The sequence below is a fragment of the Argentina anserina genome, chromosome 6, assembly GCF_933775445.1.
Source record: "Argentina anserina chromosome 6, drPotAnse1.1, whole genome shotgun sequence".
In the NCBI taxonomy this organism is placed as follows: Eukaryota; Viridiplantae; Streptophyta; class Magnoliopsida; order Rosales; family Rosaceae; genus Argentina; species Argentina anserina.
The window spans coordinates 32,688,520-32,713,189 of NC_065877.1; the positions used below are offsets into that span (position 1 = coordinate 32,688,520).

The 24,670-nt window shown below is 38.6% G+C and overlaps 5 protein-coding genes across 5 annotated transcripts; 3 read left to right on the forward strand and 2 right to left on the reverse strand.

The window, feature by feature from the left end:
• Nucleotides 1–986: 986 nt before the first annotated feature.
• Nucleotides 987–2,360, forward strand: LOC126800706 (uncharacterized). Its single transcript, XM_050528113.1, has 2 exons — nucleotides 987–1,767; nucleotides 1,872–2,360. Exons 1-2 carry the CDS (start codon nucleotides 1,258–1,260, stop codon nucleotides 2,109–2,111), a joined length of 750 nt encoding a protein of 249 aa, XP_050384070.1. The 5' UTR covers nucleotides 987–1,257; the 3' UTR covers nucleotides 2,112–2,360.
• Nucleotides 2,361–6,058: 3,698 nt separating this feature from the next.
• On the reverse strand, nucleotides 6,059–8,276 carry LOC126800711 (frataxin, mitochondrial). Its single transcript, XM_050528119.1, has 5 exons — nucleotides 7,965–8,276; nucleotides 7,693–7,765; nucleotides 7,553–7,600; nucleotides 7,361–7,455; nucleotides 6,059–6,369 (listed from the first exon to the last, which is right to left on the reverse strand). Exons 1-5 carry the CDS (start codon nucleotides 8,180–8,182, stop codon nucleotides 6,240–6,242), a joined length of 564 nt encoding a protein of 187 aa, XP_050384076.1. The 5' UTR covers nucleotides 8,183–8,276; the 3' UTR covers nucleotides 6,059–6,239.
• Nucleotides 8,277–9,204: 928 nt separating this feature from the next.
• LOC126800693 (uncharacterized) lies at nucleotides 9,205–13,223 on the forward strand. The gene is made up of 5 exons (XM_050528095.1): nucleotides 9,205–9,637; nucleotides 10,182–10,628; nucleotides 10,741–12,019; nucleotides 12,159–12,305; nucleotides 12,387–13,223. Exons 2-5 carry the CDS (start codon nucleotides 10,578–10,580, stop codon nucleotides 13,010–13,012), a joined length of 2,103 nt encoding a protein of 700 aa, XP_050384052.1. The 5' UTR covers nucleotides 9,205–9,637; nucleotides 10,182–10,577; the 3' UTR covers nucleotides 13,013–13,223.
• A 118-nt stretch (nucleotides 13,224–13,341) lies between these two features.
• LOC126800710 (universal stress protein PHOS32-like) lies at nucleotides 13,342–14,584 on the reverse strand. Its single transcript, XM_050528118.1, has 2 exons — nucleotides 13,908–14,584; nucleotides 13,342–13,575 (listed from the first exon to the last, which is right to left on the reverse strand). The coding sequence occupies exons 1-2, from the start codon at nucleotides 14,539–14,541 to the stop codon at nucleotides 13,565–13,567; spliced, it is 645 nt and encodes a 214-aa protein (XP_050384075.1). The 5' UTR covers nucleotides 14,542–14,584; the 3' UTR covers nucleotides 13,342–13,564.
• Nucleotides 14,585–21,640: 7,056 nt separating this feature from the next.
• On the forward strand, nucleotides 21,641–24,310 carry LOC126800690 (G-type lectin S-receptor-like serine/threonine-protein kinase At2g19130). Its single transcript, XM_050528092.1, has one exon. The coding sequence runs from the start codon at nucleotides 21,663–21,665 to the stop codon at nucleotides 24,147–24,149; it is 2,487 nt and encodes an 828-aa protein (XP_050384049.1). The 5' UTR covers nucleotides 21,641–21,662; the 3' UTR covers nucleotides 24,150–24,310.
• Nucleotides 24,311–24,670: the final 360 nt, after the last annotated feature.

The window sequence follows — 24,670 nt, forward strand, 5'->3', positions numbered from 1 at the left end:
AGTTGAGGACTTGATGGTCATGATTATGGGGAGTGGAAGTTCAACCCAAACTAATTGAAGCTAGGCATGATTCATCTTTTCTGATCTCGGGCAGCCTTCCATGTGACCTATCATTCAAAGTATTTTACATCACACCATACTTCCACTATTTGCATAACCAAACAATATTTTGTAAGTTGTAACCCCTCAAACAAGTTCTTCTGTTTTTTTTTTTGACAAGTATGATCTGATAAGTTATAGAAATATAACCGACACAAGCATAGCATTTTTTTTCCAATGGTTACACATGTATAGCATTGCACAAGGTGACGAGACTGATGACCTCCGCTAGAGCCTAGATGACCAAATGAAAACTTATACAACCATGTATCCTGTCACAAAATACATGTAACGGATATAGCTTCTCAACCCAAAAAATAAAGAGGGTAGACTAATGACTGACAGCTACGACTGGATATGAGTGGGCCTGGCTGGATCTTAGCCATATCTTTAAATCGATCCCCGGCAGCCGATAGAAAATAAAGAAGATATATTCGGAGCCCCTGAAATGCAAGGCTGAAAATCGCCGCACAAGGACCCACCGCACACTTAATTTACTTTAAATAGTTAGAAGAATCAAGGCCGGGTGCAGACCCACGTGGTTCGTTGGCCCAAATTACTCCACATCAGCCTAGCAGAATCTCCTGCACGCTATCTGCCCTCGTGGACGCGCCATGTCAGCATTTAAAAATATCCTGCACCAACCGAGGAGGCAGAGCCCAGTCAAAATGACTGAAAGGCCCATCCGACTTCCCACTCCCACCACACATGCCCTTGCTACCCCACACGCCGACACCTGGCACCGCGAACCACCACACCCTCGGCCTCTGGTTCTCCTTTTCAAAAACCTCCCCACCTCGCAGTCTCACACCCCATCGTTTATTTCCATACCCGCCCATACGATCAACCTAATGACCAAACTGCCCTCTGATTTCGTTTTACAAAAGAGGGAAAATTCCCTCCCAGCCAATGGGGTTTTAGGTTTCTAGAGTGGTTGGAGTGTACAGAGAATTTAACTGCAAATGGTAAAATCGTAAATTGGTGGAAGAGTAGTGTGGTCTTTCAATCTTTCTATAAGTAACAGCAAGGTACCCCATCTCTGATTTTTCCACCCATTCTCGTATTTGAAGAGAGATAAAATTATTCCGAGAAGAAATTTACAGAGATAAACTGAGAAGATAGAAAAAGCCGGACTCTTGAGTTTTCTTTTCACCGGAAATGAAGAACTGCGAGCTCTGCCAGCTACCGGCTCGGACCTACTGCGAGTCAGATCAGGCGATTCTGTGCTGGGATTGCGATTTCAAGGTCCACGGCGCCAATTTCCTCGTCGCAAGGCACTCCAGGACGCTCCTCTGCCACGCGTGCCACGCGCCGACGGCCTGGAAAGCCTCCGGCGAGAAGCTCGGCCATACTTTCTCGGTCTGCGAGCGGTGTGTGGCTAGGAATGAAAGCAGAGGCGACGACGAAGAGAGCCAGGCTGACAATGATGATACGGATGACGATGATGACGTCGATGAAGGTCTGGACTCCGATGAAGACGACGGCGACGGCGATCTTGATTTCGATGAAGAGGAGGATAATCAAGTCGTGCCGTGGGGCTCGACGCCGTCTCCGCCGTCTGCGAGCTCTTCCAGCAGCGAAGGGGATAACAACAATGAAGGTAGATATGGCCGCAGATCAGTCGCCGCTGTTTCGTTGAAGAGAGCTAGAGATAATGCTTCCGATCAGGTATCTACTCTTTCTGTTTTCTGATTTCTGCTTGGAAAATTTAGCATTCCCGGTTTGTTTATCCTTCATCAACGGCTAAGATTTATAGATATTTGTAATCACAGGACGATCTCCGCCGTCTAGCCGCCCGACTGAGGTGTGACACAGCTTGCACCGCCCATACCGACGGCGGCGCCACTTCGGTTGACTCCAAGAGACCTTCGAAAGACCGAAGATCGGATCTCAATGGCTCAGGTCCGAGATTCTCGCCGGCCATAGAGTCCTCGCCGAGTAGAAATCTCCGCCGTGAAGTCAGCGAAGCCATCGATCTCGACTCCTCCGAGCCTCGTATCCCTCCGATATGAGGTAGAGTAATATCGAGATATTTTTTTCTCTTTTTACCTAACAACAGCTCGGATCGAAAATTTGACCGCTAGCTCAAATCTATAGTCAGACAGAACGATTTCTTTGATTTTTGTTTATTATTTTAACCGTGCCGTGGAGTGTAATTCTGATTCTTCGTCTCTGTTGATGACATGGAATCTCTTTGTTTGCTTGGAACTTTGGATCATCTTCCTTTGTGTAAATTAATGAAGTAAATTAGTTTTACTGTGTCGGTATATGTAATGTGGAGTAGAACTGTAGAAATGTACAGTAGAATGTTTGTGCGGTGTAAAAGCTTCAGATTTAGGAAAGAAGGTTCCGGTTGATTGGAGGTGGCGTGATGGCCTTGGTTTAGAAATAGGGCAGGTGTCAGAAAACGCCTGGGGGATCTCTGAGCTCTCAAGCAGTGTTGATCAAAACGATGCGTCGTGTCGCAACCCATACCAATGCATGTCTCTGAAAGCCAGTGCGACCCATTCGATCACATTTCTCACTGCCACAGCTTTCTTCCACAATAGGGCTATGTACATATATAATTGACTGCTTCCAGAGCTAGGTTGGTTTCATTTTTCCTAGATTTTTTGCATCTTAGTCAACGGAATCCGCTCTCTTTTCATGTAAACTAGTTTAAACTCAAGCGTTTGGGTAATCCAAATTGCGTGGACGAATGATATGAACTTGTTTAGCTTAGGATGTGTTTAGACACGCACAGGTGATGACTTTCATAGTTAATAGGTTTGAACCCAAAATCGGGTGCTTCTGATATTTCATTTCTTGGTAGTTAGCTTTGTGTGGTTTGTGGTTATCAATTCGAAATGGTTGGTTGCGGATAACTCTGAAATGTCTTCCGTAATTCTTAATTGTTTTCTCAACAAAATATCTAAGCTTATGAGCATAAACAAAGTTGATTAGTGAGGATGGTGAGTTGATTAGTACTTGGATTATGGTATGGCCGGCAATCAAATCAAGTGGTGAAGCGTTATGTGCGAGATTCAACTTTATTGAAACCGGGAAAGGCTCTATTATATGAATCATAATCAAAGATTAGCACACTATAATATTCATAGAATATGATTAGAAACCTCTCAAGTAAACATAATGTGGTTGGGAGTAGCTCTAGGAAGAGAACCACATGCTGGCTGGGCCAATGGAATTAATCCTCATGAGTATTCCTCTTTTAAAATTGCAGGTGAGTCTTTTAAAGAGTTGTTATGACTTATGAAGAAGGAACCTTTGGGCAGATTAAAAGGGGTGGTGCTGCTGGTGGTGGTGGTAGCTGGAAGCTGCAGGGAAAGTAAAGGCTTTACTAAGGAGGCTGCAGTGGTTTGGTTTTGATTTTGTTCTTGTGGTGGAGAATTTGTCAGAGTGGTTATTTGGGGGGGGGGGGGGGGAATGGGTCTTGTGGTGGTGTGGTTCTGAGATTTATGAACCACTGGGAAGATGTTGTGATGGTCTCACAGAGAGGTGAACGGGTCTTTGTTGTTGATCTTCTTAGGATTATGATGACCATTGCTTTTGAAGGATGACTTCATGACAGTGACAATAGAGAGAACTAGTTACTTTCTTTTCTTATGTTTTCTCAATGGTGGGACTGGGAGTGATACAGAGTTTATTCCCCTTAACATTCTTACCAACACCAGTGAGAAAATGACCAGACCTGTCCATCCTGCACTCGCAATCACTGTTAAAGTGTTAAAGTAATTTGTTGAGTTGGTTGCTAATCTTTTTCATCTCTTTTATTAGTCATATTCCCATGGAGTATCATGAACGAAATTTACTCGGACGGGGAAAATATTGAAGTGTCGTTATATATGACTATTTTCTCCACTCGCGAAAATTTTCATCCAACATCATATTGCATCTTAAAGCTAGATCTCGTACTACTTCATATCGAAGGTTTGTAATCGTTCTGCACAAGTAAATTTAGGAAGAACTTGTCATATAATTTCTTATTCCCTAACCGCCAAAAATATATGACACATACACCTAATTCTTTTTTTATGTCAATTTTAACAAAATCAACGCATATGAAATGACTAAAAAGACTAAAGAGTACAAAATAAAATAAAATAAAATCAATTTAAACTCTTTTTTCACATACATACGACATAAATCTTACAACGGAATTTATTCTCTATATACCAAGACCGCCTTGATCATTCCAACGAAATTTGTCCAAGAACAATATATCCAAAATCATTCACAATGGATGATTAAGTAAAATTTTATGTCAGTTTCAAAGATTATGTAATATGTAGGTATTGATTTTAATGTATTTTTCGAAAGATGAAATACACACTGTATTGATATTAATTTTTTGGTTTTTAGCTATTGTTTAAAGTGACTTTATTTTTCGGTTCCACTGTCATAATCAATGATGATTTTAAAACACTTGTAGATAAATAAGTTTTTTTAATGTACTTTAACTTTGAATAAACAAGTTAGTTATGAATGTAGACAAAACTAACTTATTGAACCAAAAAAAATTAGTGTGATGGAGGTCTAGTTAAATGAGGTATAATTAACAATTGTGGACTTATTTATAGCTTTTTATTGATTTAATTGGACAATGGTTAATTTGAGAACAATATGGAGGTCTAAATAGCATTTTGCTATTTTGTAAAAGCAAATTGGAGCTCTATTGACTAAAGCTGTGTATGTGTCAATTTAAAAGGTATGAATAGAAGCTCTTAAAATATAATGAGATTAAATTTTAACAAATATCGGCGGGATTCTAATAAAGAAAAAGAGCAGTTCCACACTTTTACCAACGACCGTTTAGGGTGATTTTCTTTTGTTATTTGTTAACTTTCAATTCTACATAGAAAAAATTTACGATACTTTCCTACCGGAGTCCTTTTAATGCAAGAAATTTTTTGACTTGCTATAAAGGTTCTCGAGCAACTACTAGTTATAGCCGGATATTAGGTCTTGAGTATTTACAATGGGAACCAAATTCGCTAGCATCTGATGGTTGAAAAAAATGGAGCCATTGTAAGTGGGCAAAGAGCACATTTGGTAATCTAAATTTGGTACTCTAAACCTTTTGAGGATGTACGTACATTTATTTCAAACCATGAAACGTGCATCCAATACTGTAAATGAAATTGTCGGTCTTGTTATCTCTTGTATATTTACATGAAAGTGGTTTACTTATTCCACCATGAACGATCGATGGAGCTTCATCACAGTTTCACTTGTTTCTGACCGCACAAAGCAAAGGCATAAAACCAACAGCAGAACGTAAGGCTGATTGCGAATAATTGCTATTCTCGTGTCATGGGGTGGACTAAAATTACCCCTTGGAACTGAATTAGATTGCTTCACAATTCACAACTCTTTCCCTTTCCGGCTGTGACATAAACTTTCATCAACTGTTTTGTGGGTTGCTCAATGAGACTAATAATTCTGACGTTTAAAACGTTTATAAAATTGTGTGCCTAATCTCTCGGCTAGTAAATAGACAGGAAGCATCTTGATCAACTAAATCTTTCTACTTTTGTTCATTTCATATGGCTCTAGGCTCATTGACATTGACAAATAACAAATGATACTCAAATTTCTAGCAATTCTTAGTAACTTGGAAAAGACATCATACGCTTTCATATACCAAAAACTTGATCTGTATTAAAATGCATATGTACCTCCTGTGGACTTGAGGGCATTTCATAGTCTATGAAAAGCCAATTGAACTGGACCTATATACAGTGTCGATCCTAGAAAGTTGAAACAATGGAAAGATGCATGTTGCGTAAACCATATGACGCTTGTTAATGTGATCCTTTCATTTAATCTTTGAGTTGGCCAGGAAGTAGAAGCATACACTCGTCACTCAAGAACCGGCAATCAAAGGACTAAAACTAGAGATAATCTGGAAATTTTGCTACATATGGTAGCGGCATAGCCTATTACCTGTTAAGCTCTGAATGCTCTCATTTGCTTTATTCATGAAAAGATAACCATAAAAAGAATGAAACAATTCTTACAAAAATTAACACTAAAGTACCTAAATCTTAGTATCTTACTAACACACTGTTACAGAAAATTTACCCATGCTGAAACAAGTTTCCAACAAAAACTATGTAACATGTACTAAGCTTTAGCAGAGCTTATGAAAGGCTGATGGGTTCACCACACAATTGCTCCATCTCAGTTTCTAGAAGTGTCAATAACTTAACTTTTGTCCTTCTGTATATCCAAGCTTCAGCATCCAGATCCCAATCAAATCGGAAAGGACCACTGCATGAAGAACATGAAGCTTTCAGCAAAATGAAAGATAACCTAAAAGTTGTGCGAGCAAATTTGTGGATCCTATCATCCTGGTAATGAATACCCCGACAGTGTAATTAACACAGGCAGATAGGAAGAGCACAATATTTTTTGCCATGTTTATGGTTTGCAATAACAGTAACAGGTACTTGGTGAGATGATTATGACATGGCAGACCATATTAATTACATTCAAGACATACCAAGATTAGAACTAGGCTAAAAGGCCACTAGGAATAGCTTCATAGAAAGTTGAATGCCCACATGGCTGCAAACATGTTAATCAAAGTCCGGCCAAGAAAATTGAGCATCCATGATGCTGGTATGGTCATATGCGTGCATATCAAAGTGTCCAAACTCCAAACACATGTTCCAACTCATCTTACTCATCACCCAAATGTTCCCCTTTCATCTTATGCCAATGAAGCCTTCTCTATAAATCTGATTTCCCCCCTTTCGACACATTTAATCCATCCGCACATCCTGTCTTTCTACCACTTATATCTTGCTATCGACTATTCTTGAGTCTATTTCCATAAAGAAGCAGCCAAATTCCTACCATTAGGCATCCAACTTTGTTTTTCTATTATGAAAGAATGTATAGTTTCCTATTGAATGCACTTAAAAAAGTCGACATATAAAATCACAAAAGGGACATACAAATCTTGTACTGTATGTTACCAGTGACATGAGATATAGTTTCCATTTTAGAAAGCGGCACTTCAGGTCACTAAACCGCTCATTCAGACAGTATCTTCAGTTGACAATCAATCTATATAGTGAACAAACAACATTGATCCGTTTTCCCAATTTCAATCACTTTATGGACAATTTGGAAGAACTGACATATCAACTCATACGTGACATACAAATCTCGTATGTTAACCATTGACACGTGTTAAATTTTCTCACACAGATAGCAGAAAGCCAGAAACCAATAAGAAATGGCACAGAAAGCTTACCTTACTGGGGAAGACAACCAAATTTGTCTATTTGGTGTTTGTTTGTTCAAAACATAGGTACCCAAATCCCCAAGCTTTACGGTCAATACCTCATTCTGCACAAAATACAAACCCAATTACATAAAAAAGAACCCACATGACTTTCATTATCAACTAACCAAATTCCAAACACTAATATACATCCATTCTCACCCCATAGTCTATGTCAAAGCCATCAACTTGAACACTATCTCCATATTCCTGTCCAAGCAGGGCAATCAGTAAAACATAGAAAACAACACAAAATACACTTGAAACTCAAATAACTCGAAAGCTTTCTCGACGAAAGTTACCTCAAATTTCTCTTGGAGATCATGTATTGTAGAATCAGCTAGCTTATGAAACTCATCCTCCTGCAGTAATGAACTGTATTTACATTAATTACAATCAACACTCTCTAAACACCACAAATTACATTTCCAACCACAATATAAAACTCTCAACACAAAATTCAACAGAACATAAAACTAAAGCAATCAACTTTATGCATACCAAACCATTACGGGCATTAAAAACCAGGAAAGATCTTTACTTTTCTATCAGTATGGGAAATTTGGGGGTATACCTGTAATCGATGGCGGCGGGGCCTTCATTGAGATTCAGAGGGGGAGAAGTACAGAAGATTCTGGAAGCAGAAGAATGGAGAGGTCCATGGCTGGTGTCGGAGAGGTGGAGAGATATGGAAGCTTCTAGAAGAAGATAGGAGGATGGTCTGGAATTTGAAGATGGGGGCTTGTGAAGAAGCCTGGAGAGCCTTCTCAGTGGGAGAAACCTGGATGCCATGGCGGTCAGTGATGAAGAGCTTCTGTCTCTGTTTCTTGAAGATGTGGACGGGCCGAGTATTGGTGTCTCGAAACAAGCCCAATAGATTAAAAATAAGAATCATATTTGAATTGGTGATCTAGCCTAATTGTTGGGTTCTTGAATATGAGGTATAGATGATACATCAATAATGGTAAGGGTGAACTATTAACCAAAAAAAAAAAAAGAACTATCGACCTACATTTTGTATAGCACCAATAAATTCAATTTAAGTGAGCTTTAATATGACCTTACATTGTATGGCCTGCTACTTCAATTGACTATGTTCATTGATATTTGGTAGAGTCACACTCAAACACAATACGTATTTGTATGTAACTTGAATCCCAATAGAAAAACCCATGTCACTAATCTTGTAAAGAAAACTTGAACGGTACTTTAATGATTGATCTCTTAACACCTCAAAATACACGTATTGTAAACCACTTTTTTCCTTGGTTTGGTCTAACAGAAGCTCGGCTAGTGCAATCTGGGTCAGTATTCCCAACTATGGTATTTGAACGGTTGCTTAATTCATGTGCATTTAACAGACAACCTGTTAAATTGAAACTGAGATCTAACCATGGAAAAATTGATAAAAAGTGATTTCGCAAGTATTGACTAGCGAAATTGGAACGAGCAGAAATGTGGAAATGTCGTTGTAAGTTGTAACTTGTCAGTTTTGATAGATAATCAATTTAGTTGAACCATTTTATTAGTTAAAGCTTACCTATAATCGTGGTCCATCAGCTGGCACACTCAAAAAGACAAGGCATCATCCCAGTAACAACTGCTTAAAACAAACTAATAGACTAGCTAACAGCGTGTTTAACGAAAAGGCAATATTCTTTAGCAATGACTAAGAAAAAATAGTAATAAAGGAGGCGCCCAAAGACGAGGGCTTTACGTATGGTACAAGACGACGACAAGTGTTTGTGGCTCTCTCCTTCACTTATCAATCAAAACAAGAGGTTTGCAAACCAAGCACAAATTCTTTTCCAGGCCACACAAATTTATGAACAAGAATCCAATTCATTCGTTTTCTTTATTTCCTCTCCTCTATTTTCATCTTTCTTTTTTTTTCCTTTTAAAAGTTTTAAATTACTTCCCGTCCTTGTTTTGTTATCACAAACCAAACAAAAAAAATTCAGAAAAAGAAACAAACATCAGTACCGTTGATCCGGCCGGGTCTATAAATCCCAGCTAAGAAGTTTAGGGTTGGCGTTAAAGACTTCAAGCTTAGACCTTTTTACCCCACGCCGTTTATTCCGAAACCATGTTTGGTAATAATAAGTAAACAACAACATTATTTTCGTTGTTGTTGGGTTCATATCTTTGTTTCTGCTGCGGAAGAAGAACAAGAAACAAAACCCCTGTTTTGTGTTTCACATCAAGGTTTATAGAGCAAGTCCTCTATACCAATCTGGCTAAGAAAAGGTCAGATCTTTGTCTCTGTTATTTGGTTTCTATGCGGTTTTGGTTTCTGGGTTTTGATGTTCGGCTCTAAATTCATGTTCTTGGTTGTTTGTGCTTGACTTCTGTGTTGTTTTCTGTAATGTGTTGTAATTGGTTGTCACACATTCCAATGTTGATTTGCTGTTTCTGGGTCTGACCAATCTAAAACAATGAATGCTTGCTCAAGCTGGATTATTCTATATATGGATCTCAATGAAATTGAAAACTTACATGAAACCTATATAATTTTTTAGTTACTGCTTTATGATTGATATTTTGCACCAAAAGCTGTAATTTGATTAATTTGCTATTGTCTCTTTGTGGAACAATTTGGCTTTCTCCCTTTAATGGGAGTTGCTGTTGTTGTGCCAAGAAAAATAGTATTTAGCAGCACTTTATGCTTTTACTGTGTATGAGATGCTTGTGTGAGGTAATGAATTCATATGCCATATTGATGTTTCTGGATTCTGATGCTGGGTGTCACATATACCTTGTGTTTTGCTTTTTTATTTCTTAATTCAATCAGGCCAGCATATCAAACGCATGTTCAATTGGGGTTCCCCTAATTGACAGAGATTTTCTTCCAGTCTGGCAGCTGCAAAAAATTTGAGTTCTTCTCGCACCTCTAGGAGGGTGTGGGGCGATAATGAGAGAGTGGCCTTGCTTTGTGTTTTAAGGAGATCAAGATCATCACACATATGGAGACTGTGCCGTGTTTCAGTGGGATTGTCGCTTGATTATGGCTAAGGTCAGCCGTGGTTAAACCCTCGGAAGCTTGGTGCTATTTTTTCGGAGTATATAGCAAGATTATATTGTTGGTACCAGCTTCCAGACAATTATGAGCACAGTAGTTTTCTGTTGATAGATTTCCAGTGTTATTAAAGGTAGTTGGCGTGTTGATGCAGTTCTCATATAGCTCCTAATGGTTAGGTTTTCGTGTTTCCAAGTTCACACCCCATCCCCAAAGCCAAAGGTTAGTGGAATAATTTTCATTCAAGTCCATGAAACTTCTGATTTATCATGAATATACTACGAGTTTCATTAATAATTGCTTATATTGACTCTGGAGTCTTCTTTTAAAACAGAAAATTTCCCAATCTTCTGTCGAAGCAATGCATAAGTCGCTACAAGATTCTTGTAAAATTCAAGCTTTTAACTTGAAGCAGTCGTCTGGAGAAACAAGCTTGAAACCAGCACAGGCAGAAGGAATGTCTCAAACCAGTAGAAATTTAAAGCATCTATTGTCTCTTCAACCTGTTCGAAAATCAGATGACAATGAAAACAATCGCATTGATGAAAGTAACATTGATGTCTCTCAGACAGCACGTATTATAAAGAGTCGGTCTCTGGGAAGTGCATTAAACCTGGAGGGCAGGGTTTCTGTTAACAATGATGCTGAGGATGACACAGATCAAGGATCTTCTGATGGTTCTGATGAGCACAATAGGTCTGGAGTACCAAATGGTAGCAGAGGAGTAAGCCCGCCTGAACAGTGTCAGAGCTCTGAAGTTGTCAATGATGGATCAATTTTCTCAATTGGAGAACCATTGCATTCAGAGAAGGAAGGCCAAGAAAATTCCGACACACAATTACGTTCAGAGAAAGAAGGCCAAGAAAATTCAGATACTGCATTGTCTGGTGAGTGCAACGTTGACTCTGGTGTCCAGACGCCTCGTGCTCAACGAGGGCTTGTCAAATCATGTTCTTTACCAAACATCAGTAATTCTACTCCAACTGCTGACGGCCATTCTCCTTTGAATCATTTAGCAATTCACTCATCAAGATCTTCCCAGGACCTACATGTCTTAGGTGTGAGGCGAAAAGAGCTTTCAGTTCATGAGCTAGGGATGCAGGTAATGCAAGAACAAAGAAGGGATGATATCACAGCTAGACCTGAGAACCATAGTGTTGAAAACTCCATTGATGATGGTTATGATTCCTGCAACTACTCTGGTTTAGCAAAGGACTGGATAATGCCAGAATCAGATGAGACAAACAGAGGGAAAATCCTCCAAGGGGAATCCTCAGTACACCGTTTGGATGAATTGCCTAGCAGGGATTTCAGGATTAAGCGTATTGAGGAGTGGGTGAGTGGTCTTCAGCACAGTAGTCCATTGGAAGAAATAACTGAGTCACTCCAATCTAATGACCTGGTGATGAGAGATTCCAGTGACTTAAATAGTTTGAGTGCTGCTAAGACGGATGTTAAGGTCACCCCTGGTATGGAAGCTGCTAAAAGATATATATCTGCTTTGAGTGCAGTTTCCACCACAGCTCAGTTGGCAAATCATGGATTGGCAGTGATCCCGTTTCTGAGTGCATTCGTGAATCTGAGGGTGGTCAATCTGTCAGGAAATGCCATAGGTTCGCATCTCTTACAGTAGTTTCATCTGTATCGTTTAGATACTTTTCTTTTTCCTCTGTTTGTACTTTGTGTTTCTTATTTCTTCACAGTTTACCAGTTCAGAATTCTAATTAGCATTCCATTTCTGCATAACTGCAGTGAGGATAACTGCTGGTGCGCTTCCTCGAGGACTTCATATGTTGAATCTGTCAAAAAACAATATTGCCAATATTGAAGGACTGCGCGAACTCACTAGACTTCGAGTGCTGGACCTGAGCTACAACAGGATTTTGCGAATTGGGCATGGTAGATATAGATTTTGAGCATCTTTTGATTTTATTATTTCTCTTTGAAAGTTCTGCTCATTAATGCTGTATATTTTTGAAGGCCTGGCCTCTTGTTCCTCGCTAAAGGAGTTGTACTTGGCCGGAAACAAAATCAGTGAGGTGGAGGGTCTTCATCGCCTCCTGAAGCTGGCTGTTCTGGACTTGCGATTTAACAAAATTTCGACAGCGAAATGCCTTGGCCAACTTGCAGCTAATTACAACTCCTTGCAAGCCATCAGCTTGGAAGGAAACCCCGCCCAGAAAAATGTGGGAGACGACCACTTGAAGAAATATTTGCAAGGACTTCTTCCTCACATGGCTTACTACAATCGTCAACCAATCAAGTCGAGCACTCTTAAGGACTCAGCAGATAGGTCAGTACGGTTAGGCAGTACCCATCAGTTTGATCGTGGCCTCAGACCTGATCACAAAGTGACCAGAAAGAGCACCCACGGCGCATCTGCTCACAGGGCATCATCTTCATCAACGCATGGTCATGCAAATCAATCTGTACTGTCACTAAAGAAGACCAGGGGCAGGCATGGACACCTCCCTCCAAGTGGAACCAAGCCGTCAACAAGCCATACTCGACACCACTATTTTGATATTGGCAACAAGCTTATGAACCTAAAACAGGACCTCTCGATGCGCAGGAGTCGGAGTGTGGGAACTATGGCAGCAATGTGAGACTAGTTTGATGCACATTTCATATTTTAGATTTCTACTTTTGCATTCTGTATCGCTTGTGGTATTTTATATTTCTTTTGCTTTCTGAACACCTATTGGTTCACATTGTTGAATTTGCTTTTGCAAATAATATGTTTCTTTTGTGGGCATCTTCCTGCGGAAACAGTGACAGTATATGTCTACAATTTGATCAAAATTTGTTTTCTCTATATCCGTATTTCTTTTCTGTTTTATATGGGAAGTACTAGTTAGTAGTTATCACTCAAAACTTAAAACAGAAAGTGGATGAGAAAATTTCCAAAAAAAAAAAAAAGTGGATGTTACACCACTTTCTTCAACTACACGAGCAATGCTTGTATTCCAAATTTCCAATACTAGTGAAGAGTTCTGGTTACAACAGATGAAATTTCAGGGGTGATAAAATCCTACACACTGAGAAGTAATCAACACCATCCACATTTACAAGGCACAAAATTCACATACAACCTCACACATCTTGAAGTTTCCTTTGCAAAGCTTTGAGCTTGTACTCTATCCTGTTCAGGCTGCCCTTCAGTTCATTTCTGCACCATCAAACCAGAAATCGCATTAATCCTTCGCAGCGCATATCATCAAAACAAACGGGATATCATCGAGAAACAACAAATAGAACCAAGAGACTTTGAGAGCCAAATAGTTGCATTATGAAACTTTGTAGTGATTTCTTGACGGTCTACAAAAATAGTGATGACTACAAATAGTGATGATTAAATGCAAACAATGGATCAATCCTCTAATGCTTTCTAGGCCTAGAGACTAATCCGCGTCGAGAATTTGATCAAATTTGATATCAATTTGGTATCAAAGTTTTCACATTTCAAATCATTGCATATAAATCATGGAGAAACAACCAGACCTCGAGCCTCGTCATCGTCAATGTACTCATGTTCCTCCTCCGGCACCGGAAGCAGCACATCCTCCGCCGCTTCATAACCGCCGCCAAACTTTCTGTCCACGTCATCGGGGCACCTGACCACAACGACGGGACAAACACAGTGCTGCACGCAGTAGTCTGATACGCTGCCGAGCCTGGCCATCTTGAGGCTCCTCTTGGAGGCGGCGACGGCGCCGAAGCCTCGGCTGCCCATAATGACGGCGCTGAGCCCTAACCTCTCCACCTCCAAGCACAGCCTCTCCTTCATGTCCCGATCCTTCACTATGTGGATTTTGAACTCGATTCCGGCCTCCAGGAGCGGCTGCGCCAGCTCCGTCGCCTTCGCCGTCGTTAGAGCGTCGAAGTCGTCCTCCGACTTCTTGTCGCCGGCGACGGGGAGGGTGTAGTCGACGGGGACCCAGCCCCAGTCGGCGCCGTAGAGGACGCTGGTGGGGCGCACGTGGAGAAGGACGACGGCGTCGCCGGGACGGAGGTAGTTCTCGGCGGCCCAGCGGATGGCGTAGGCGCTCTCGTCGCTTAAATCGACGGCGATCGCGACCTTGCGCTGTGGACTTGGGGAGAGCGAGGGGTGGTTGAGTACGGCGGATGAAGCCATCGCGTTGAAATGACGGATCTGTCCTTGGCGGGATTGGGAGTAAACTCAGTAGAGGGGGACGAACTGTTTCTGGTCAGCTGGGATTAAATAGACGAAGGGGTTTATAGCTAGGGTCGGGATAATGACGTGTCAACGGAATATGATGGGTGTCACGTCATTGTTTTCTATTATTTAATAAAAAATATTTTCTTTTGATTATAGGAATTCTTTTCTCTTATTATTACACTGCCGAACACAAATATATGGGTTAAAATTTTAGTTATGAAAAGTTTAACTATTTATTGACATTAATTGTTTTCAACTCATATGGTTAAAAATTATATTTTAATATGTAATTATGTTATTATATATTTAAGTATTGTAATTTTTATATTAGATTCTTATTTAAGTATATGTATATAAATATAGTGTGTATATAAATATATAAACATACAGATTATTTTCTTTAACATATTTGAGTAGAGACCAATCCTAATTTTAATTCTCAAAATTAAAATTAATTGTATTAACTAATAAAAAATTAATTGTATTATTCAAAAAAGTTAAAATTAATTGTACTAATTAACAAAAAATGAAATTAATTTAATTAATCAACAACAAAAAATAAAATTAATTATTTTAATCATCAAAATTACAGTTAATTGTATTAATTATCAAATTTTTAATTATATTAATAAAAAATAATTAAAATTAAATGTAGTTGATAATGAAAATTCGATGTAGGGACCTATTGAATAAACAAATGAAATAAAAAACCAGATCAAAAGACATTGTTTAGCTCTTAACAATATCATTATAGTCTTTTAGCCTTAATTAGATGGGTTGGAAATGACCTAATGGCCATAGAGAAAAACTCCACCACCCGCGACATCATAGTAGTAACTAGTGAGAGAAAGAGAAACCATCAACTCCTCGGATCGAACTTTGTCTAAATATATTTCTCGTTCTGTCTAAATCTCACATACGCGACAAATATATTTCTCATTAGAAGGAAGAATGCAGAAGTCAGTAGCCCAAAACGTTTTAAAGATAGCATAAAATGTCAAGAACTTAGATAACCCCACTTAGCTAATAAGCTCGAGCATGCATGCATATTCCTACCTTCAACTACATGACAGCATTACTGACTGCACAATACAATACTAACTTTCTGGCGAGCTATCACATTGATCATTATTACTTGTGGGAAGAGATATTGAGAAAATGAGAATGGTACAAGTGTACAACAAGTTAGAGAGAGACAGAGAGTTTGAGTGATACCTTTGTCTGTGACTCCATCTTTGTTGTGATTCATGCTCCGGGATCAAGACATGAAGGGTTCTCTTTGGAGCTTGATGCTACGAGTCTCGCCTTGTATGCTCTGTAATGTTGCTATCGATCAGTTGTCATTTGCAACTAAGCTGGGCTGTAGCTGTAAAGGTCCTCATGTCCATGTCTAGGGAAACCGTAATCAACTCTTGTGTTGGATGACAGAGACGGGTACCTAATGTCGATCACCTCCTCTGTAATATGTTGGTGACTTGATACTATGTTAGTTTAGGCACTGATGTCGATTCATCGGAGCACAGAGAAGTGAGGGAGTAATGGAACTAGTGTTAAGTGAGGACCTTTCGATCTATGTGCAAGTATCTTCTTCGTCCACATAAGTTCCACTGTTTTGAGCTCATAAGGTATGGCTATGGAGCTGTTTGTGCATTAGAGGAGGTGAATTAAGGGGTATTTTAACTATACACCTAATTTTTTAAAAGTTCTTTTAAAATAAATCCACCTAATTTTTTCTTCATTATATGCTGAATTATTGTCATTCTCTTAAATCTAAATTACAAGATATAATCAAACTTCTATAAATTAATAAACTCGAGATTAAGAAATTTTATTATTTTAGCGAGATATTAATATATCAATAAATTATTAATTTATTAATTTATCAAAGTATAATAAATTTTTTTATTTTGTCAAAGAAAAAAGATTTTGTTTTTTTAAAATATTATATTTTCTTTCACTTTATGCACAATACTGTTGAATTTATCACGGATACTGTTGTTCAAAATATTATGTTGTCTGATGTATTGTATTATTTTATTTAATGATAATTGAATGACTTGAATCAACAAAATTCTTCAATGACATCCTCATGAAGGTATATAAATTATGTCATTATTAATTTATATATTCGATGTGGTCTATATGAATTCTCAAATTTCTATTATCTTACAAATTTAGCAAAATATTAATTTAGCACATTACCTCCGAGTCGGACCAACAAAAAATATTATTTAAGCGAAGTTATTAATTAATCGTGTAACGACTCTAAAATTTCGAGCTTAAAAACTCAAAATTCTAAAGTCGTTAAACACAAAATAATCTCAAATAAATCGAAATCATTAAAGTGTAACAGCGGATCAATTCCGAGTTCTCAATACAACTCAGACAACCAATTATTACAACCCAAATTATAATCCATACATAAAATGGAAATGTAATAATCCTCACAAATCACTCACAAATCTCACAAATGAAATTACACAACTTCTCACACACAAATCCACGCTAAAACCTCACCACAAGTAGGATACGAACGACTTCGAGCGTCTGTAGTCGTCACTCAACCTCCACTAATCAGCACCTGAGGAATTATCCCCTACACCATCGAATTGGTGCACCGGGATTGTAAACACAAACCCGGTAAGCTTATAGCTCGTATGAGTAAAATCAAAATATAATTCGCATATCAAAATATACGAAAGATCACAAACAACAAATATAAATGCCCTCATGAGTCATTGGTCAGCCCATCTGGTTGACCCAAAGAAATATGAAATGAAACACTCATGAGAAAATTAAGTAACCTTTTCTGGTTACCCAATGCATTTATAATACGGGTACCAAGAACGCTGGTACACATCTGTTACCCCTCTCGTAATACACCATTGATATTGGATAGCCACCCGCTACCCAACATCCAAAATAACTGAGTACCCATGAGCAGATAACCACCCGTTACCTCACATGCAGTACTAAGGCAGACAAACTAGAGCTCTAACTGTATCGTAACTTTCGCCCGGCCAAAGGCTAGGTTTCGACTTGCCAAACACGTACAATAATCTCACATCATATTGTACCAAAAATCAGGTCCGAAGACATTTCACATTTTAACAATCTCAATGTTAAAAATCACGTACAATAATCTCACATCATATTGTACAATTCAATCACATGCTCAATATAATCACAATAAAATCATAACAGTATATTATATAGCAACTATATATATTCGTACTTATTTACCATTTATACAATATATATATAGTCCACTATATCTTATACATGTCATATTTCACAACACAAGCTCAATACTCAATCTTCCGTCATCAAAATGACCATTTCTAATGAATTAATAACAGTATATAATCTAATGAACTATATATACATGCACTTATTACCATTATACAATATATATACATTCCACTAAATTGTATACATGTTGTAATTCATTATTAAATACTCTTGCAAAAATCTTGAATCACCACGAGGGTAGATTCGTAAATATGTGAGATTTTACTCACCTTATCGACTCGAGCGTAATTCCACAATTCCCGATGATAACTCATTTCCTTGATTTAACGATCACCTTGAAAAGATAAGAAAAGAATTTAGAATCGTTTCGTAAACCTTTAAATGCCGAAACAGTAATAATCGGTTACTGTTCAGCAATTTTCGGTTTTACGAAGTTACTGTTCACTGTTACTATTCACGGTTACTGTACAAACATACGATTAATACGTATTTCTGTACGTATAAATATTATATACGTATTTCTGTACGTATAAATATTATATACGTAATTCTGTACGTATAAATATTAATATGTATTTATGTACGTATAAATATTATATACGTATTTCTGTACGTATAAATATTATATACGTATTTCTGTATGTATAAATATTAATACGTATTTATGTACGTATAAATGTTAATATGTATTTTTGTACGTATACGTACTATTTAAATGTAAATACAATCTCAGTAAATAAAATTTACTAATTATCTTTTACAAATTACTTTTTACATTTACTGAAAGTAATTTATATTTACATTTACCGAAGGTAAAATTTAATTACATTTATCGTAGTAAATAAAAATTACATTTACATTTACATTTACCGTACACAGTAAATTACCAAAATACCCTTCTGTCAAAACTGTTCACACCGCCTCACACGGCGGCGCGTGTGGCACACGCGCCACCTCCGGCCGGCCGCGCGTGGGGCCCACGCGCCGACGCCAACGAAGGCGCGTGTGATGCCACCGCCGCCCCATTTCTCTCCTTTTCTTCTTCCTCCTCCTCCCCGCGGCCTCACGCCGCCTCATACTCCCTCCTACCAACCTCACGCGCCGCCTAAAGCGGCGGTAACCTCCCCTTCCATCTCTCCCTCCGATCTCCACCAACAACCTCCCAAATCACCCAAAAACATCACACAACAAACACACAATCCATCCTAGCACGTATCTCACCTCGATTCGATGATGGAAAGCTCGTTTGGAGCTCGATGGTGGCGATGAAGATCGTTGCCGAAACTTGCAGAAGCTTGGCAACGTCGGGCGTCCTCACGGCGGCGAGTCTCGAGCTGGCGAGCTGAAGGGTGGCAGCCGTGGTCCTCGCGATGTGGTTGGGCCGAGCGGTGCACGTCACGGCGGCCCTGTGTGGTAGATCGCCGGGGCGATTCTTCGAGGTGAGGGTGGGAGTGTTTCGGGGAGAGAGCAAATGAAAGAGAGTGAGAGAGTGGGAGAGAGCTCGGGTCGTGAAGGAGAGGGGGTTTCGGGGAGAGAGAGAGAGATCCGAGGGAGAGAGGGGTGTGCGGCGGAAGTGAAGAGAGAGAGAAGGGTTTCCTGAAATGGAAACCCTAACTCTAAAACATCCTATTTATACTAGTTTCCAAATCGGAAACTAACTTCTGACGTTAATAACTTTTACCTCCGACGTCCGATTCTAACGTGTCACATACTCGCGAACTCGTATCGACGAGCTCTACAACTTTTGTGAAGGAAGTTTTCGCGACCGAGCGACGAAATAAAAGTCGATAAATTCGTTCGGAAACGTAACGTTTTCTTATTAAACGTTCTCGGAACGTTTCCGTTTCCGTTTTCGTAACATTCGCAAACAATCAATTTCCTTTAATTGAATTTCATAACTTTATAGAATTCAATTCAAATATCGTTTCAAAAAAAATCTAGGGTTATTACAAATCGGGTATTAATTTAACGAGGTTCTATTGTACCACTATTAAAAACTGATTAGTCAATCAACAATTATGCTCTTATTTACTACCTTAATTATAGATTTTCATAGTCCCTTAATAATTGCAATTTTTCTTTAGTCATCAAAATTTAGAAATAATGGAACATTCCTTAATTACATATCTAGATTTTAAAAGCTTTTCAAATTTAAATAAATTCAATATTGAAATCACTTAATGGTAACACAAACTTTCCTTTTTTTTGAATTATTTAAACATTCTATTTCATAGGTAGATTTCATATGAACAACAATGCAATCTACGTTTGAGGTATATATATATAAGTTTTTTCCCCTATCTAGTAGGTTTTTTTTAATTACAACCTAATGATTAGGTATGTATTTACATGGATGTTTACATATTTTCTAGGAATTTTTATATCAACATGTTTGTTAGGAATGTATCATTCCAAAGTTCTATTTCATAGGTTGAATTTGCAATTTATACTGATATGCATGCTCCTATATATTAGGTATCAGTATAGAGAAAAAAAATGAAAAGTTGAAACCTAGAACAAAAGTTTATTGCCTTACAAAGTTCATATATACATACATATTGCATGGATAACGATATGCGTACCTTATTGGTAGATTCAAAAAAAAATTGAAACGAACAAATGATACAAATACACAACAAGGTAGCTTGAATTCTCTCATAGGCTATATAAAAGTTGGACTAGTGTTTGTGTTCTGAAACTTTGATATCATCTATATAAAAAGTTTTTCTCAATGAAAATTTGAAATCAAATCTTTCAGCAATTTGATGTAATGAAAAATTATTAAAGTGTTTGAATTAGACATGTAAAATGAAAATTTATAAATAGATGCTAAGATTAAGCAAACGAAAATGATCAAAAATAGACTTGTATAAAAAGAATTTGGGTGTAGATTGAAAAAACATTTAAGTGTGAGTTTAATTAAAAAAAGGACTCTAATATTGAGTTTATCTCTAATTTCTCGTGAATTAGAGACGTAGACTTATTTAAATCCTAGTTATCACATCTCATTATCTTTGAAAAAAGACAAACCTAGAGTATAAATGTTCACATTAGACTCTCAAATTGATTAAACCAAGTGACCAACACCATTAACCTGGTAATTTTGGGAGCAAATAATTGTTGAACACTTTCTGCTGATCCCTAATCCCTTCATAAACTCTCTCATACGTAAGCCTTGTTATTGCTACGATCATGAAGTACTTGGGTAGGTCTCAATCTTTATTGTGAACACCAAATGAAGGGGTCATATTGCTTCCGTGTGATTCCAGTGATGACTACCGTTGAACCGCCATCTTCAAGTTGCAAAGACCTCTTCGTTTGATCGCGAAACATTTTGCTCCAGTCCGTCAATCAACAACATAAATCAGCATAAGAAAGCCAAGAATTCAAGAAAGTATAGCCTTTCCGATACGGCAAAAATCCGAGGAAAATTCTGGTCGTGGGTCCAAATTCCAGATCTTTGATCATATGTCACATTCATATTCACCCATTTACCGTATAATGCCATATTGCTATGTGCTTCAATCGTATTTCTTTGGTTGACCTAAAGAAGGAAGCTTTGGTTGACCTGAACTTACCTAAAGAATGGAGCTTTATAATGGGATTTGGAAACAGGAAAAGCTCATCTTTGACTTGTAGCCCAAAAAGAGTTGGGACCTGAACAGCTGCCCATGTCTACTCTTGCAAATGACCTAAACATGGAGTAGAAATATAGAAGTCTACTCTAGTCTTCTCTTTCTCTCTTCATTCACTCACTCAATAAATGTGAGCTAGTTTCTGTTTCTCTACCTTGTCTGCATATGTTTCTAAGTTTCTTTGCAGCCATGGAGTCCAAACAAAAACCAAGGTTCTTGCTTTCCTTGTTGTTCATAAGCATATGCCTCAAGTCCAATCTCTGTTCTGGAGCTGACACCATCACAGCAAACCAGTCTCTCTCTGGTGACCACACCATTGTTTCAGCTGGTGGGAAATTTGAGCTGGGTTTCTTCAAGCCAGGTAATTCTTCAAACTATTACATAGGCATGTGGTACTACAAGACACTAGTGTCTCTTCAAACCATAGTCTGGGTGGCCAATAGGGAGCAGCCAGTCTCTGATAGGTTTTCTTCAGAATTGAGAATCTCAGATGGCAATTTGGTACTGTTTAATGAGTCCAAATTACCAATTTGGTCCACAGAGGTCAGATCAAGTTCAGGTTCTTCTGTACATGTAGTTCTTTTAGATAATGGGAACCTTGTGTTAAGAGCTGGTTCTGAATCATCTTTGCCTTTATGGCAAAGTTTTGATCATCCAGCTCATACTTGGCTTCCCGAAGCTAGAATTGGGTTCAATAAAGTTACAAACATAACCCAAGTCCTGACTTCATGGAAGAATGTTGAGGATCCTGCACCGGGTCTTTACTCTCTTGAGCTCGACCCAAATGGAACCGATGCATATTTCATACTGTGGAATAGGTCTAGGCAGTATTATACTACTGGAGCTTGGGATTCAAAGAATAAAATTTTCAGCTTGGTGCCTGAGATGAGGCGTAATTATATCTACAACTTCAACTATTCTAAAAACAAAAATGAGAGCTACTTCACCTATTCTGTTTATGATCAGACCGTATCTCGATTCATAATGGATGTATCGGGTCAGATTAAGCAACTGTCCTGGTTGCCATCTCAGCAATGGAACTTTTTTTGGTCTCAACCGAGACAACAATGTCAAGTTTATGCCTATTGTGGGGCATTTGGAAGTTGCAATGTGAACTCTTTGCCATTCTGTACATGTGTGAAGGGTTTTGAGCCGAAAACGGAGGTGGATTGGAATTTGACGGATAATTCTGGTGGCTGCAAAAGACTGACTATGCTGAATGTCGCTAACAGTACTACTAGTAGTAATGGAAAGGAAGACCGGTTTTCAGAAATGCCTAGCATGAGTTTGCCTGACAATGCAGTGTCTACAGATGCTGGGAGTACCGCGCAATGTGAAATCATCTGCTTAAGTAACCCCTCTTGCACTGCTTATGCTTATGACAGCAGTGAATGTTCAATTTGGATTGGAGATCTCTTGAATCTGCAACAACTCACAGGTGACGGTAATGGAAAAACTTTGTACCTCAGACTAGCAGCTTCGGAGTTTAAGGATCCGAAAAGTAAAAGGGGCTTGATTATCGGTGTTGTAGTATGTTCAGCTGTTGGGATAGCAGTCCTATTGGGCGTTGTAGTGGTTGTTGTGTTGAGAAATAGATACAGAGTGATTGGAAAAACAGTGGAGGGTTCATTGGTGGCATTTGAGTATAGAGATCTCCAAGAAGTAACAAAGAACTTCTCAGAGAAATTGGGGGGAGGAGGTTTTGGTTCTGTCTTCAAGGGCACAATGCCTGATTCATCAGTCATAGCGGTGAAGAAGCTCGAAAGTGTTAGCCAAGGAGAGAAACAATTCAGAACAGAAGTCAGCACAATTGGGACAATCCAACATGTCAATCTTGTTCGCCTTCGTGGCTTCTGCTCTGAAGGTGCCAAGAGGTTGTTGGTCTATGATTACATGCCTAATGGATCCCTGGATGCTCATCTTTTCAGTTGTCCGAGCGATGTTTTGAATTGGAAAACAAGATATCAAATTGCTCTAGGGACAGCAAGAGGGTTGGCTTATCTTCATGAGAAATGTAGAGACTGTATCATACATTGTGACATAAAGCCAGAAAACATTCTCCTCGATGCTGAACTTTGTCCCAAAGTCGCAGATTTTGGCCTAGCAAAGCTTGTTGGAAGAGAGTTCAGCCGAGTCCTTACCACAATGAGAGGCACTCGAGGCTATCTTGCACCGGAGTGGATCTCAGGAATAGCAGTCACAGCAAAAGCTGATGTTTACAGCTATGGAATGATGCTCTTCGAAATTGTTTCAGGAAGAAGAAACTCTGATCCATCTGAAGACGGCAAAGTTAAATTCTTCCCAACTTGGGCTGCCGGTGTGATTACTAGTACTGAAGAAAGCGATGTGCTGAGCCTCTTGGACCCAAAACTAGGGAGAATTGGTGATGTGGAAGAGGTCATAAGGGTTCTTAGAGTTGCTTTCTGGTGTGTCCAAGATGAAGAGATTCACAGACCATCAATGGGTCAAGTGGTGCAGATTCTGGAGGGGGTTTTGGATGTGAACTTGCCCTCAGTTCCAAGATCACTCCAAGTCTTTGGAGATAGCCAGCACATAGTTTTCTTCACCGAATCATCTTCAAGCCAAAGCTCACATACACCAAGCAATAACACATCATCAACTTCATCTCAGGCCAAAAGCACTACATCTTCAACTACCTCCAAGATATCTGAATAGCATCAAACAAGCACCTAACAGGCTTTTCTTTAGGTCACTTGGTTTGATCCTCAAGTAATTGTAATATATCTGTGATTGTATCATTGTGTAGTTATTGTATGGTATTGTAATATATATTTATTATTGCTTAGCTCTAAATAAAACTCACCCATATAGTTGTGGTGTGCCGATCTGATTTAGTATCTGAATCACACTCTATAAGACAATTTTTTTTACCCTTCCGCCTTAGACCTTATTTACGCATGCTTTATATCGTTCTACAAAGAGCCTGACAAATTAAAAACACAATCTACTGAATGTCACACTTATCGGTCAAATCACCGAAGACTTGAACGTTGTTTAGAAGGGATACGAAATATAGAAAATGAATACAAATAGGGTCCTATATTTTTTCCAAATGAGTAATCTCTATAATTACTTGACTTGATTAGGAAGTTTAGAGCAAAATGATCAAACCACGTGGCAAGCACACAACGCCTTATGAACACCAGTGCAGTGGTACACACTCATGACACTATAAA